Source organism: Canis lupus, chromosome 26, assembly GCF_048164855.1.
Source record: "Canis lupus baileyi chromosome 26, mCanLup2.hap1, whole genome shotgun sequence".
Taxonomy (NCBI): Eukaryota; Metazoa; Chordata; class Mammalia; order Carnivora; family Canidae; genus Canis; species Canis lupus.
Window position 1 is genome coordinate 10,884,972 of NC_132863.1, and position 15,944 is coordinate 10,900,915.

Here is a 15,944-nt window from a genome sequence, read left to right on the forward strand (position 1 = left end):
TAAATTCTTAGAGGCAATTAAGGGGGAAGTAAAAAGCCCTTTCTGAGACTTCTTGGTCTTGATTATATTCATTCAAAATAATCTTCATGCCAATGTGGCACATTTTGGGGAGGCTTATCTGAACCCCTTCAGCACGTCAGGGGTTTATGGCAGTACATTATTTTGAAAATAGAAAACATAATGTTATTTTTCCTTGTTTGTCCATATTTAGTAAGAAACCAAGCAAAGAAAAATTTCACAGATGAAGGAGACCAGCTGTTTAAGACGGGCATCAAGATTCTCCAGCAGTCTAAAAGCCAAAAACAAAAAGCAGAGTAAGTCTTTGTCCAGTTACTTAAGCCAATTTAAATTCCTGGCTGAGAAAAAAAGAGCAATCAAAAAAAATCTAGCTTGTCATTAAAAGCTTATTGGCATAATAAATAAGTTTATTTGCCCTAAGTTTTTGTTTTTAAAAGGATCTATTGATGTTTAAAGTACCCTACAAATCATCAGCCTAAACAGAATTGTATTATAGTCCCTACACTTTAAGTGAAATGCAGAATTAAGGCATTGATCTGAGTATTCAGGCAAAAATATTCTGTTTGGAATTTATTAGGTATTTCTCATGAAATAATATATGTTATTTGAATTAGAGTGGTTGTTTTATAATGCTTTATTCTGCCTCAGTGTTTGTAGAGCACTTTATGGTTTTCAAAGCACTTTCCTGTATGTGATTCCATTTTATCCCCAGAACAGCCTTATGAGTTAAGAAAAACTTCATTTCTCTCCCGCCCCCCACCCCCAGTTAAACAGTTGGGAACAGAGATTCAAGGATGTTAAAATGAGTTAATCACAAATACACAGCTGAGAAAGTAACAAGACTGTGGCCACAGGGTCTCACTCTGTGTTCATCATTCCTCTTTTTTCACTTGTCTACTTTGTTTTAAGAAGAGGCAGAAATGTCTTGTGCCCCCCGTAGAGGGACACAACATGAGGTCACCCCTCAAGTCTCTAATTAAGACCTCCTTGAGATCAAATCCTAGCTCCACCCTTCACTGGCTGTTTTATCCCTGGGCAAGTTACTTAACCTCTTTGTGCTCTGGATAGTACAGATAGATTTCTAGAAAAATGCCCTATGCATAGTAAGCAGAAGATAAGCATTTGTTATTTTTATCTCTAACCCTTTAAATGGTAAGTGGCAGAGATGGAGAGAAGAAAACAAATGTATTTTGAAGCATAATAAAAAAAATGGGCTCTGGACCTTCAACAAGGAGACATCTTTTGTTTGCACACAGATTAGGCCTAGCAGCTCTGCGAGAAGCATCCCAGTGCTATGGTAGCCATTCCTACTCAGGATGGCAGCAGAGTCCCTGAATTCTTTCTTAAAGCTCAAAGCTTGTCAGAAGAGCATACGTTATAGAGGATAAAGGGGGCATTCAGCTATGAACAACTTCCATTTATTAAGTCTCTCTTTGTGCTGCTTATTGTTCTGGACATTTATGTGTAGAATATCATTTATTGCTCACAGTGATATTGTGAATCATAATTTGTTATCCCCAAATTACAGAGGTGGAAATGGAAGGTCAAAAATATTCTATAATTCTTCCAAAGTGACAAGAAGAAGGAAGTAAAGGAGTTAGTCACCTCTTTTGGGGAAGTTAAATTATAAGAGCAGAGGAAACCATCCCCTGCCAAACCTGGGTGTCATGCTGAGCATTTCCAGGCTATCATGATGATGATGGGGTTAAATCAGACCCCCAAAATACAATCAAGCCTGCTAGGAAAGTCTGCTCATTCAGATGATCACTGAGTGGATGAGAAGAATAGGAAATTCCCAACCCAGCCCAGCTAGATGAAAGAACAATGGAATTCTGGAAAGGGGCTAGTCCCTGAGATTTCAGATTAGCTCTCCCTATACCAGGTGAACCCTAGATGAAGGATCCACCAGGTATACCCTGTTAAATTCAAGGAAACCCTAGATTCAGACAATGGGACAAAATCACGTTTGGAAGCTCCCAAGTAACTATCCACTTAACCTTGATGGGTACCGTCCTCTTTGGCTTAAAGAATGGGGAGAAAACCCAGCCCTGAAAGCAAACTATCCAGCAGTGCAGGAATCTTCAAAAGACCTAGGTGTCATTCAGTCTCAGGCTATTCTTCCTACTTTATCTTTACTCAAGAGTGCCAGTAAAGCAGCTTTTTTATTTTTTTTAAAGATTTTATTTTTAGGTAATCTCTATATCCAGTGTGGGGCTTGAACTCACAACTCTCAGTCACATGCTCCACTGACTGAGTCAGCCAGGTACTGCAAGAGCAGCTTATTTTTGCAGCAGCATAAAGCTGAGTCACCTGATCCTTCTGAATTGGCAGATAGAGAACTAGAACCAAATCTGCTCATAGCAAGAGACTTCAGGAATTTGTGGGAAAGCTGAATGAAATTCCTCCAGATATCAGGATGGTCTGCTCTTAAGCCACTTACATCCAGTATAGCCATCTCTAAGATTCTGGTCAGAGAAAAGAAAAATGAAAACCCTTACTGACCACAGAGAAATCATTTCTCTCCCATTCATTCCTCAATCCTATGTCCTCCTTGCTCCACCACTTCTTCTATAAGACAGAGGTGCTACTAGTTAGTCTTTTTGGATCATTGACATCCACATCCACATCTTAACCCAATTCATTCATTCGTTCATTCAGCTATAACTTGTTTAACAAGTCAGCACTGTTAGAAGTACAGATGTTAAGTAAGCATATGTCAGGGAGACACAGACTTGTCTACAGGAGTCAAGAAACCTCAGAGACAACCAGGGTTAGCTGTCATTAAGAACTACTCCCCATCATTAAAAAAGATTTGAAGATAAGCTGCTGCCCTACACCAAGTTTCTGACGTGTCCTAGGGATGCCCTTAGTCTCCTCCTTCCCCAGCACACACCTTAGCACCCAATACCAGATCCCTTAGGGATTATCTGGATACCTAACAGACCTTTCTTTTTGCCGGTTTCTCCTGCTTTTTCCCTCTTGGGAATTACAGTCCAGCTCTTAATCCTACCTAATTTACCAAAAACTTTCTTCAGCCCTGGGTCCTGCTTACATTTCCTTGGACTTTCTTGATAAGAGACCGAGGTATCCACCCTTCCCTTAGAATCAAAGATACTTAGACGGATTGGTTTTGCAACCTTTTGCTGCCCCCTGGGATCAGTGAAAGGATATACTACTGGCTCCTGCAGCCCATCTCTGATTTCTCTGCCCTGGTCCAAGTGGAGTGCCCTTCTAATCCCAGCCGGCTGTATGGTTGCAGCAGCAAACCCTGTGACAGAATGACTCCAAGGAGTCTGTGTCCTGATGTCATGCCTATCTCTGAATGCCAGACATTTACATTCATTGACCTTAAGACCTTCTGTCTTATTTGCCTTCTGGTCCCTATGATCTTGGCTTGCTCTGACCATGGTTAATTTCTTGCCTGACCTCCTGGCTCCTTTTTTCCATTAGAGTCTATTTTCTGTATTGCCATCCCAGACCCTAATGCCTGTGTGGCTCTCACGCAGTTCAAGCCCATTCTATTCTGCTCCAGCCACCAAGAGTAAATTATTTTAGCATCAGCATGAATAGGTGGTGCATAAAGTGGAGTCTCCCAATCCTTCTGAGTAGCAATGGTAGATTTGTGTATTTGTTCCTATATTTGAGTCAAGGTCACAAGTAGAAGTTAATGATTTCTGTTCTTCCTGCTACCAAAAAAGAAGTTATAAAAGTAAAAATAAATCCCAAAAGTACTCTGTCTCTGACATAGTTTTGACCTTGCAAGGTTCTCCATTAATACTTGTTATACAGATCAGGCAGGTGATTTCTGAGTGAGACTCAGAAAATGTAATGTCCGGCAATCCTATGGCATCCATATTTATAATCAATAAATTTTCATACCATTTACCCACTAATTACAGGAGAACAATTACCATACTATAAAACTTTAGAATGTATGCAGTAGTCCTAATACTAATACCAACAATAATAGCGAAATTTATTGAGTGCTTATTACGTACCAGGTACTCTGCCAAGCACTTCACATGGATTATCTCACTGAATCTTCCCAGGAAATTTATGAAGTAAGTGCTATTGTTCCCCCACTCCACTGATGAAAGAGGCACACAGAAGTTAAATAACTTGCTTGAAGCTCTCAAACTAATAATGGTGGAGCCAGATTTTGTACCAGGCAGTCAGACTTTAGAGCCCTAACAACCATTGGGTTTTATTTGGTTATTGTTTTTCTACACAGTTGGACTTTGCATGCTTAAGACTATCCTGTGTTTTAGAAAATTATTTCAGAATATAAAGGGACTGTTGTTTTCATAATAGTAGCTTTCAAGATGTGACATTCCAGCTTTGATTATTTTTTATTATATTGCTATATATTTCAGAGATCATTTTGTAAAACAAATATATAATGTGGGTGGCTATGGGGGAGTTCACTATTTTAGGACAAGGGCCTCAATTTTTCATGTCACTTGGTGAATAAGCTTGAACCATGATGTATCCTATATAATTCTCCCTTTCAGCAACTCCAGTATTTGTCAGATATATCTGAAATCATAATCTGAGATCATGTAAGGCTGAAAAAATCCCTACAGATGTCATGGACTTCAGCTCAACTATATTATTAATAGCAATGATAATTTGGTCCTACTTATTAGAGGGAAGTAGTATGAAGGAGGGAGAAAGAAAACGTTTTTGATAATCAAACCTCTACCTTCATATATTTTAAACAGAGCCTACGTATTCTTTGCCAAAGCAGCTGACATGGGAAACTTAAAAGCCATGGAGAAAATGGCTGATGCTTTACTATTTGGAAATTTTGGCATGCAAAATATAACAGCAGCTATCCAATTATATGAGTCCCTGGCTAAAGAAGGATCATATACAGCCCAAAATGTGAGTTTTAAAAGAAAAGTAAGCCTTACATAGCTATATCCTAAAATAACTATAGACAAATAATGTGTGAAAGGAGTTTAGCAATAGTATCCACACTCTGCTGCATGAACCCAGACCTAGAGAAGTTACAGTAGCACTCTAAAATAGTGATGTCAGGGCAGAGATACAGCAAGAGCCCTGGGAAAATTCTTCTAGTTACATGGGTGAGTGTCAGGAATGGAACAGAACTGCTCTCTAATTCAGCTTCCCATTTTAAGATCATGAGTGGATTTTGAAATAATTTGAGAACTCTGAACCCCTAACATAGTTAAATTTTACATAAAATAAATTCACCTATGCAAAAAAACAAAAAGTCCAAAAGTAAATCTATTACTTTTCATGATGTTTCGTTTTTATATTTCAAAAATTTTATAAACTAAATGTTTCCTTTTTTTTTTTACTAAATGCATTTCATTTTATGCCAAGAATAACACAGAAAATCTGGAAAACAGAAAAACAAACAAACAAGCAAACAAATAAGACAAGCCAACCATTCTGACTCAACTATTGTTAGGATTGCTCTATATCTTTGCTGAGCTTCTTCCTCATGCATCTCTTTTTTTACCTTAATCTAATCACAGTGCAAGTGTATATGTCATATTGTTTCTGGCTACTTTGACTTAATGCTATAGCAAAAGCATGTTTTCGTGTTGTTGGTCTTTTTAATAAAAACATTTCTGATTACAAAATAAATTCATGCTTATTACAAAAAAAAAGTCTGAGAATTCAGAAAGTATAAAGAAGAAAGTAAAAGTTGTCTAAAAGCTTACCTCCCAGAGATCATTTTTGGTATCTCTGGGAGGAAAGTGCAAAAGCTAGACTTTGGAGTCAGAAAGACTTAAGTTCAAAGCCACTTGCTTTTTAGATACCTCCTAAACAAAATCCTTTCCCCTTCTTCTATACGAGAATCCTTTGATATACTCTCTAGTTCTGTTTCCCTCATAATCTAATAGGAGTAAAATGTTAAGTGTGTTCCTAGGTAGCATTGCTACCTAGATTGAAATGACTTCTGATTGACAAACTTCCTTCCTATTGATGCAAACTGTAATGAATTGGAAGTACCTGATGGTGATAGTGATTCTTATGAGAACTTGGGACACTATTTGTATGCAATCATTATTTGGGGAATGAGGCTCCTGGCTCCTGCACCCACCTAATGTGGATCTTACCTCCTGGAGTCATCATCTGAGGGACCAAAGACAATGAATGCTGGAGGACTCTGTGAACTGCAGCAAGAACTCCCAGAGGCGAAGACCTGATGCTGCTCTTGGAAACTGTAGTTCCTGTGCTATATCCACCTGAGTAGACTGATGGCAACTGTAGCCTGTGCGAGCCTTGTGAGTCTCTGTTTTATTTTGTTGAAAGAGAACCTGGACTGGAAAACTTCTAATGGATGGGACAACCTCTCTATATTTCATCTATAGGGTTAGGATATGATAAAATGCTGGATACTGTGTCCATCTGGTCACAGTTCTATCTCTAATATTTAGCAGAGTGCCTAGGACAAGAAATATATGTTGAATGCTGAATCAATTAATGATGAATGATTTAATGGAATTATTTTTTTTAAGATTTTATTTATCTACTCATGAGACACATAGAGAGGAGAAAGAGAGAGAGAGAGAGAGAGAAAGAGAGAGAGAGAGACAGAGGGAGAAGCCAGCTCCATGAAGGGAGCCCAACACAGAACTCGATCCCGGGTCTCCAAGATCATGCCCTGGGCCGAAGGCAGTGCTAAACCGCTGAACCATCCGGGCTGCCCATATTTAATGGAATTATTGTGAGAATTAAAATAATGTGTAAAGGTATTTAATTCCATACCTAAAACTTTTTAAACATTCATTAAAAAGAAAGGATATAAGTATTATTATTATAGAATTTTTCCTATAGCTAGGTAGAATTTTTTTGACAAAAATGAGATCATACTTTAATTGCTATTTCCAAATCTCTTTACTCAAATTATATCATAAATATCTAGCAATGTAAATATATACAGATCAACATCACAATTTTATTTTTTAAGATTTCTTTATTTATTATTTGAGAGAGAGAGAGTGTAGGGGGAGGGGTCGAAAGGGAGAGAGATGGAAAGAATAACAAGTGAACTCCACACCAAGCATGGTGCGCAAAGTCGAAGCTTGATCTCGCCACCCTGAGTTCATGACCTAAGCTGAAATCAAGAGTTGGATCTAGGGGGAAGACGGACAAGATAGTGGAAGAGTAGGGAACTCAACTCATCTGGTCCCCCCTTACGTAGATAACTTTCAAAAACATCCTGAACACCTGCATATTCGACCAGAGAGGTAAAGAACAGCTGGAATACTACAGAGGGAAAAGTTTTCACTTCTAACAAGGATATGGTTGATATTTTTGACTCCCTCACTCATACAGCCACTCTGCAATGGACAAAGTAACTAGAAGGAAGAATTCACCACAAATGAAAGAACCAGAAACAGGACTCTCTGCCACAGTTACAGAATATGGATTTAAATACAATGTCAGAAATTCAATTCAGAAGTACAATTATAAATTTACTGGTGGCTCAGGAAAAAAGCGTAAAGGACTCAAGAGACTTCAACACTGCAGAATTGAGATCTAATCAGGATGAAATTAAAAATAGACTAAATGAGATGCAATCCAAACTGGATGCTCTAACTGCTAGGGCTAATGAAGTGGAAGAGAGAGTGAGTGACATAGAAGACAAGTTGATGGAAAGGAAGGAATCTGAGGGAAAAAAGAGCAAAAGAATTAGGAGTCCATGAGGAAAGGCTTAGGGAAATAAACAATAGCCTGAGAAGGAAGAATTTACGTATAACTGGGATTTCAGAAGAGGCTGAGGCGGTGGGGGGACCACAAAGTACATTTGAACAATTCAGAGCTGAGAACTTCCCCAGTCTGGGGAAAGAAACATTCAGATCCAAAAGATAGAGAGGACCTCACTCCCACCCCCCGCCAAAAAAAAACCAATAAAAACCATTCAGCACCTCAACATTTAATAGTGAAACTTGCAAATTCCAAAGATAAAGAGAAATATCTTAAAGCAACTTGAGACAAGAGATTCTTAACTGAAATGGGAAGAAATACCAGATTAACAGCAGACTTCTCCACAGAGACCTGGCAGGCGAGAAAGGGCTGGCATGATATATATGAGAAGAACATGCAGGCAAGAATACTTTATCCAGCAAGGCTGTCATTCAGAATAGAAGGAGAGATAAAGAGCTTCCAAGATAGGCAGAAACTAAAACAATACGTGACCACCAATCCAGCTCTGCAAGAAATATTAAGGAGGACCCTGTAAAAGAAACAGGGAGCCCAAAGAAATAATGTGCCAAAACAGGGACTGAATGGGTATTACAATGACACTAAGTCCATATCTTTCAATAGTTACTCTGAACGTGAATGGGCTAGATGATCCCATCAAAAGACACAGGGTATCAGACTGGATAAAAAGCAAAACCCATCTGTATGCTGTCTATAAGAAACTCATTTTAGATCTAAGGACACCTCCAGCCTCAAAATGAAGTGGTGAAGAACCATTTACTATTCAAATGGTCCTCAAAAGAAAGCTGGGGTAGCAATCCTCATATCAGATAAATTAGAGTTTATACTAGAGACTGTAGTAAGAGATGAAGAGGGACACTATATCATACTTAAAGGGTCTATCCAACAAGAAGACCTAAAGATTATGAATATTTATATCCTTAATGTGGGAGCTGCCAAGTATATCAATCAATTAACCAGAGTAAAGAGACACTTAGATAATAATACACTAATACTAGGAGACTCAACACGGACTCTGAGCAAAGGACAAATCTTCTAAGCAGAACATCCCCAAAGAAACAAGGGCCCTAAATGATAAACTGGAACAGATGGATTTCACAGATATTTACAGAACTTTCCATCTGAATACAGCTGAATGCACATTCTTCCCAAGTGCACATGGAACTTTCTCCAGAATAGACCACATACTGGCTCACAAGTCTCAACCAACACCAAAAGATTGGGATTGTCTCCTGCATATTTTCAGACCACAATGCATTGAAACTAGAACTCAGTCACAAGAAGAAATTTGGAAGAAACTCAAACACGTGGAAGTTAAAGAGCATCATACTAAAAGATGAATGGGTCAAGCAGGAAATTAGAGAAGAATTAAAAAGATTCATGAAAATGAAGATACAACTGTTCAAAATCTTTGGGATACAGCAAAAGCAGTCCTAAGAGAGAAATACATCGCAATACGAGCCTCCCTCAAAAACTTGAAAAAAACCCTCCAATACACAAGCTAACCTCACACCTAAAGGAACTGGAGAAAGAATAAAAGCCTACACCAAGCAGGAGAAGAGAGAGGATAAAGATTAGAGCAGAACTTAGTGAAATAGAGACCAGAAGAACTGTAGAACAGATCGACAAAACCAAGAGTTGGTTCTTTGAAAAATTGGAAAAAACTCAAATACACAAGCTAACCTCACACCTAAAGGAACTGGAGAAAGAACGACAAATAAAGCCTACACCAAGCAGAAGAAGAGAGTTAATAAAGATTCAAGCAGAATTCAATGAAATAGAGACCAGAAGAAGTGTAAAACAGATCAACAAAACCAGGAGTTCGTTCTTCAAAAGAATTAATAAGATAGATAAACCCCTAGACAACCTTATTAAAAAGAAAAAAGACTCAAATTAATAACATCACAAACGAAAGAGGAGAGATCACAACCAATACCAAAGAAATAAAAATTATTTTAAAAACCTAGTATGAGCAACTATATGCCAACAAATTAGGCAATCTAGAAGAAATGGATGCATTTCTGGAAACCCACAAATTACCAAAACGGGAACAGGAAGAAATAGAAAACCTGCACAGGCCAGTAACCAGCAAGGAAATTCAAGCAGTCATCAAAAACCTCCCAAGACACAAAAGTCCAGGGCCAGACCAGATGGCTACCCAGGGGAATTCTATCAAACGTTTAAAGAAGAAATAATACCTATTCTACTAAAGCTGTTCTGAAGGATAGAAAGGAACAGAATAGTTCCAAACTCATTTTATAAGGCCAGCATTACCTTGATTCCAAAGCCAGACAAAGACCCCACCGAAAAGGAGAATTACAGACCAATATCCCTGGTGAACATGGATGCAAAAATTCTTCAACAAGATACTAGCCAATAGGACCCAACAGTACATTAAGAAGATGATTCACCATGACCAAGTGGGATTTATCCCCGGCATGCAAGGCTGGTTCAACACTCGTAAAACAATCAACGTGATAGATTGCATCAACAAGTCAAAAAGCAAGAACCATCTGATCCTCTCAATAGATGCAGAGAAAGCATTTGACAAAATACAGCATCCATTCCTGATCAAAACTCTTCGGAGTGTAGGGATAGAGGGAACCTCCCTCAGTATCTTAAAAGCTATCTACGAAAAGCCCACAGCAAGTATAATTCTCAAGGGGGGAAAAACTGAGAGTCTTTCCCCTAAGATCAGGAACAAGACAGGGATGTCCACTCTCACCACTGCTATTCAACATAGTACTAGAAGTCCTAGCCTCAGCAATTAGGCAACAGAAAGAAATAAAAGGCATTCAAATTGGCAAAGAAGAAGTCGAACTCTCCCGCTTCACAGATGACATGATACTGCATGCAGAAAAGCCAAAAGACTCCACCCCGAGATTGCTAGAACTCATACAGCAATTCGGCAGTGTGGCAGGATACAAAACCAATGCCCAGAAATCAGTGGCATTTCTATACACTAACAATGAGATCGAAGAAAGAGAAATTAAGGAACCAATCCCTTTTACAATTGCACCCAAAAGCATAAGATACCTAGGAATAAACCTAACCAAGGATGTAAGGGATCTGTACTCTAAAAACTGAGTAGAACACTTCTGAAAGAAATTGAGGAAGACACAAAGAGATGGAAAAACATTCCATGCTCATGGATTGGAAGAATAAATATTGTGAAAATGTCTATGCTACCCAGGGCAATTTACACATTCAATGCAATCCCTATCAAAATACCATGGACTTTCTTCACAGAGTTGGAACAAATAATCTTAAGATTTGTATGGAATCGGAAAAGACCAAGAATCGCCAGGAGAATATTGAAAAAGAAAACCAATGCCGGGGGCATCACGATGCCGGATTTCAAGCTGTATTACAAAGCTGTGATCATTAAGACACTATGGTATGGGCACAAAACCAGACACATGGATCAATGGAACAGAATAGAGAACCCAGAAATGGGCCCTCAACTCTATGGTCAATTAATATTCAACAAAGCAGGAGAGAATATCCACTGGAAAAAGGACAGTCTCTTCAATAAATCATGTTGGGAACATTGGACAGCCACTTGCAGAAGAATGATGCTGGACCATTCTCTTACACCATACACAAGGATAAACTCAAAATGGTTGAAAGATCTAAGTGCAAGACAAGAATCCATCAAAATCCTAGAGGAGAACACAGGCAACACCCTTTTTGAACTTGGCCACAGCAACTTCTTGCAAGATACATCTATGAAGGTAAAGGAAACAAAAGCAAAAATGAAGTATTGGGACTTAATCAGGATAAAAAGCTTCTGCACAGCAAAAGGAACAGTCCACAAAATTAAAAGACAACCTAAAGAATGGGAGAAGATATTTGCAAATGACATATCAGATAAAGGGCTAGTATCCAAGATCTGTAAAGAACTTATCAAACTCAACACCCAAGAAACAAAAAATCCAATCATGAAATGGACAGAGGACATGAACAGAAATTTCTCCAAACAAGAGCTACACATGGCCAACAAGCACATGAGAAAATGCTCCGCCATCACTTGCCATCAGGGAAATACAAATCAAAACCACAATGAGATCCCACCTCACACCAGTGAGAATAGCGAAAATTAACAAGACAGGAAACAACAAGTGTTGGAGAGGATGTGGAGAAAGGGGAACCCTCTTGTACTGGGAATGCAAACTGGTACTGCCACTCTGGAAAACTATGGAGGTTCCTCAAGAACTTAAAAATGGGGCTACCCTACGACCCAGCATTGCACTGCTACGTATTTACCCCAAAGATACAGATGTAGTGAAATGCCACGAAAACCTGCACCCCAATGTTCATAGCAGCCATTTCCACAGTAGCCAAACTGTGGAAGGAGCCACGATATCCTTCAACAGATGAATGGGTACGGAAGATGTGGTATATATTTACAATGGAATATTACTCAGCCATTAGAAAGGATGAATACCCACCATTTGCTTTTACTTGGGTGAACCTGAGGGTATTATGCTGAATGAAATAAGTCAATCGGAGAAGGACAAACATCATATGGTTTTACTCATACGTGGAATATAAGAAATAGTGAAAGAGATTATAAGGGAAGAGAGGGGAACTGAGTGGGAAAAATTAGAGAGGGAGACAAACCACAAGAGACTCCTAACTCTGGGAAACAAACAAAAGGTTGCAGAAGGGAGGTGGGTCGGGAGATGGGGTAACAGTGTGATGGGCAGTGAGGAGGGCACTTGATGGGATGAGCATTGGGTGTTATACTATTTGCTGGCAAATCGAACTTCAATAAAAAAAAAAAAAACATAGAATGGCTAAACAGATTTAAAACAATAACAATAATATCCAACTATTTTGTCCACTAGGGACTTTAGATATAAGGATACATACAGGCCTAACGTGAGAGAATAAAAAATATATATATTCCATGCAAATTGTACAAAAAGCGAGATAGGACCATAATTATATGAGACAAAATAAGACTTTAAGTCAGAAAATGTCACAGGAGACAATGAAGGACATTATATGATAATAGGGTCAATTCAGCAGGAAGAGATAATGATTTTAAATATATATGCATCTAACAGTAGAGCACCCAAACATATGAAGCAATCACTGACAGAACTGAAAGGAAGAATAGTAACACAATAATAGTAGGATATTTTAATGCCCCATTTTAAATAATGGATAGAAGTTCAATGAAGAAATAGAGGAGTTGAACAGCACCATAGACTAAATGGACCTAACACACATAGAGAACATTCTAGCCAACCTTAGCAAAACGCATATTCTTTTTAAGGACATATAGAACATTTTCCAAGATAGACCATATGTTAAGTCACAAAACAAGTATTAATATTTTTAAGAAGATTAAAATCCATACCAAGTATCTTTTCTAAACACAGTGGAATGAAACTAGAAATCAATAGCAAAAAGAACACTGGAAAATTCACAAATACGTGGAAATGAAGCATCATACTCTTGAACTATCAATGGGTCAAGGAAGAAATCACAAGGAAATTTGGAAAATATCTGGAAGCAAATGAAAATTAAAATGCAACATATCAAAACCTATGAGATGCAGCAAAAGCAGTACTATGAGGAAGGTTTTAGAGGTACCTGGGTGTACTAAAAAAGAAAGATCTGGGATCCCTGGGTGGCTCAGCGGTTGAGCACCTGCCTTCCGCCCATGGCGTGATCCTGGAGACCCAGGATCGAGTCCCACGTCGGGCTCCCTGCATGGAGCCTGCTTCTCTCTCTGTGTGTCTCTCATGAATAAATAAATGAAATCTTAAATAAAACAAAACTGTCTTTTAAAAAAATAAAAATAAAAAAGAAAGATCAACAACCTAACTTTACATCTCAAAACAACAGAAAAAAAAAAGATGAACAAACTAAACCTAAGGTTAATGGAAGGAAAGATATAAAGATTAAAGGAAAACAAACAAACAAAATAAAGAATAGAAAAACAAATCTATTGAAACAAATCTGAGGGGACTCAGCAGTTAAGCGCCTGCCTTCGTGATCCTGGAGCCCCGGAATCGAGTCCCATGTCGGGCTCCGGCATGGATCCTGCTTCTGCTTCTGCCGGTGTCTCTGCCTCTCTTTCTCTCTGCGTCTCTCATGAATAAATAAAATCTAAGAAAGAAAGAAAGAAAGAAAGAAAGAAAGAAAGAAAGAAAGAAAGAAAGAAAGAAAGAGAAAGAAAGAAAGGAAAGAAAGAGAAAGAAAGAAAGAAAGAAAAGAAGAAAGAAAGAAAGAGAGAAAAGAAAAAGAAAGAAAGAAAGAAAGAAAGAAAGAAAGAAAGAAAGAAAGAAAGAAAGAAAGAAAGAAAAGAAAGAAAGAGAAAGAAGAAAAACAAATCTAAACAAATGCCACTACATGGATGAACTTTTAGGAGGTCATTATACTAAGGTGAAATAGGCCGGTCACAAAAAGATGAAAGCTAATTCAACTCATTTATACGAGGTCCCTAAAATAGTTAAATTCAGAAACAGAAAATAAAATGAAGGTTGCTAAGGGCTAGGAAGAGGGAGAAAAGAGGAAGTGTTTAATGCCTTAGGGCTTCAGATTTGTAAGATTAAAAATTCTGGAGATGTTGCACAACAATGCACATATAGTTAGCACTATTCTACGGTACACTGAAAAGGCTTAAGATGGTGAATTTTAGTTACATGTCTCAATTTTTTTAAAAAGTGGAAGTCTCCCTTCATTGTCAAACTCCCATGCCTGATAATAGTTCAATATATGTGTCTTTCCAAACCACTTTCTAACCGTTCATATACATATATGTGTAGTTTTTTTTAAAAGCCCATTCCTTACTGATTTGGAATTCCTTTGTTACAACATGCTGAATTTTCTTATATTCATGGACCTAAATCCAGATCTTCTAGTTCCTTGTCTTCATCTATTTTTTTAAAGATTTTATTTATTTATTTAAGAGAGAGAGAGAAAGAGAAAAGGAGCACAAGAGGGGAGCGGGACAGAAGGAGAGGGAGAAGCAGGCTCCCAGCTGAGCAAGAAGCCTGATGGGGGCTCGATCCTACAACCCCAGGATCAAGAGTTGAGCAAAGGCATATGTTTAACCAACTGAACCACCCGGGCGCTCCTAGTTCCTTGGTTTTTACTGAACTATTTTTATAATAATGAAAAGATGTTATTTGCATTTTTCATCATGTTGACATTTGCAATCAATGATGCAAAGCAATGCTAAGTAAAACTGCTGGCATGTTAGCATGAACTAATGAAGTGCACCAAACTGTCATTTATACTGTTATTGTATTCTTCATACCACACACTCACAGAAAAACTAAAAATGCTAATATCGCTTAAGAATATCCTTGATTTTTTTTTAAAAAAGAATGCCCTTGATGAAGCAGTAAAAGCATTATTTTTGTAAGTCTCAACTCTTAAATACATGTCTTTTTATATTCTGTATAAGAAGATGGAAAGTAGGCATAAAGCATTTCCAATAGTGGCATATGTTGTTTGTTTAAAGGAAATGCTTGAAATGCTTGTTTGAGTTCCAAGCTGAAATAGTTTTTTCATAGAACACCATCCTTACTTGAAGGAACAATGGATCAGCTATGTTCATTTAGATTGGCAGACTTTTTCTTGAAAATGGACAGTAAGCCTGTCACTTCAATAAAAACTATTGAAAGTATTGTCTCCAAAGACAACTTCAAGCTTTTAAGCAAAAATTAGAATTTTGGAATTCTAGCTTATATCCGCTACCATGTATATCTTATGTCTGCTTGACACTCTAATACTTAGTTTCATGATGATCGTATTAAATGTTGTTTTGATATTGTGTAATGCAATGTGTCAAATTTGGAAGACTTGCATAACTTAGTGAACTGATATTTTCTAAATAACCAATGCATGATGTTATAAAATCCTGTTTAGGTAAAAAACATTCCATTCAAAATGCAAGATAGACCAGTTGATTTTAATGTAACAGAATAAGAAAAGTTCATTATATGATTTCAGATTCCATACTACAATTAACCTTTAAGAAGTTATCACTGTTGAGCTTTGGTGTAGAACCAAAGAAGAATATCTACAATTATCTGAAAAGGTTGTTAAAATATTCTTACCTTTTCTAGGTTTATTTTCTTTTGTTATTTCATTTTTTCTTTTAGCTTTTTGAGATATGTGTTTAATTTTCTTATTTATTAAAACATTTAAAGCTGTATATTTTTTAAAAACACTTAAAGCTGTATATTTTCCTCTACATG

At 37.6% G+C, this 15,944-nt stretch overlaps 1 protein-coding gene across 18 annotated transcripts in view; it reads left to right on the forward strand.

Moving 5' to 3' along the window:
• The window catches only part of SEL1L2 (SEL1L2 adaptor subunit of SYVN1 ubiquitin ligase), a 138,344-nt gene that overhangs the window by 62,247 nt on the left and 60,153 nt on the right, over positions 1-15,944 (forward strand). For all 18 annotated transcript variants that reach the window (XR_012018208.1, XR_012018207.1, XR_012018206.1 and 15 more), the window contains 2 exons: positions 212-314; positions 4,740-4,902. Coding sequence is in view for 14 of the 18 variants with exons in the window: in XM_072800024.1 (XP_072656125.1) it covers positions 212-314; positions 4,740-4,902 (266 nt within the window). In the remaining 4 variants the exon portion in view is untranslated. The remainder of the gene's footprint in view (positions 1-211; positions 315-4,739; positions 4,903-15,944) is intronic.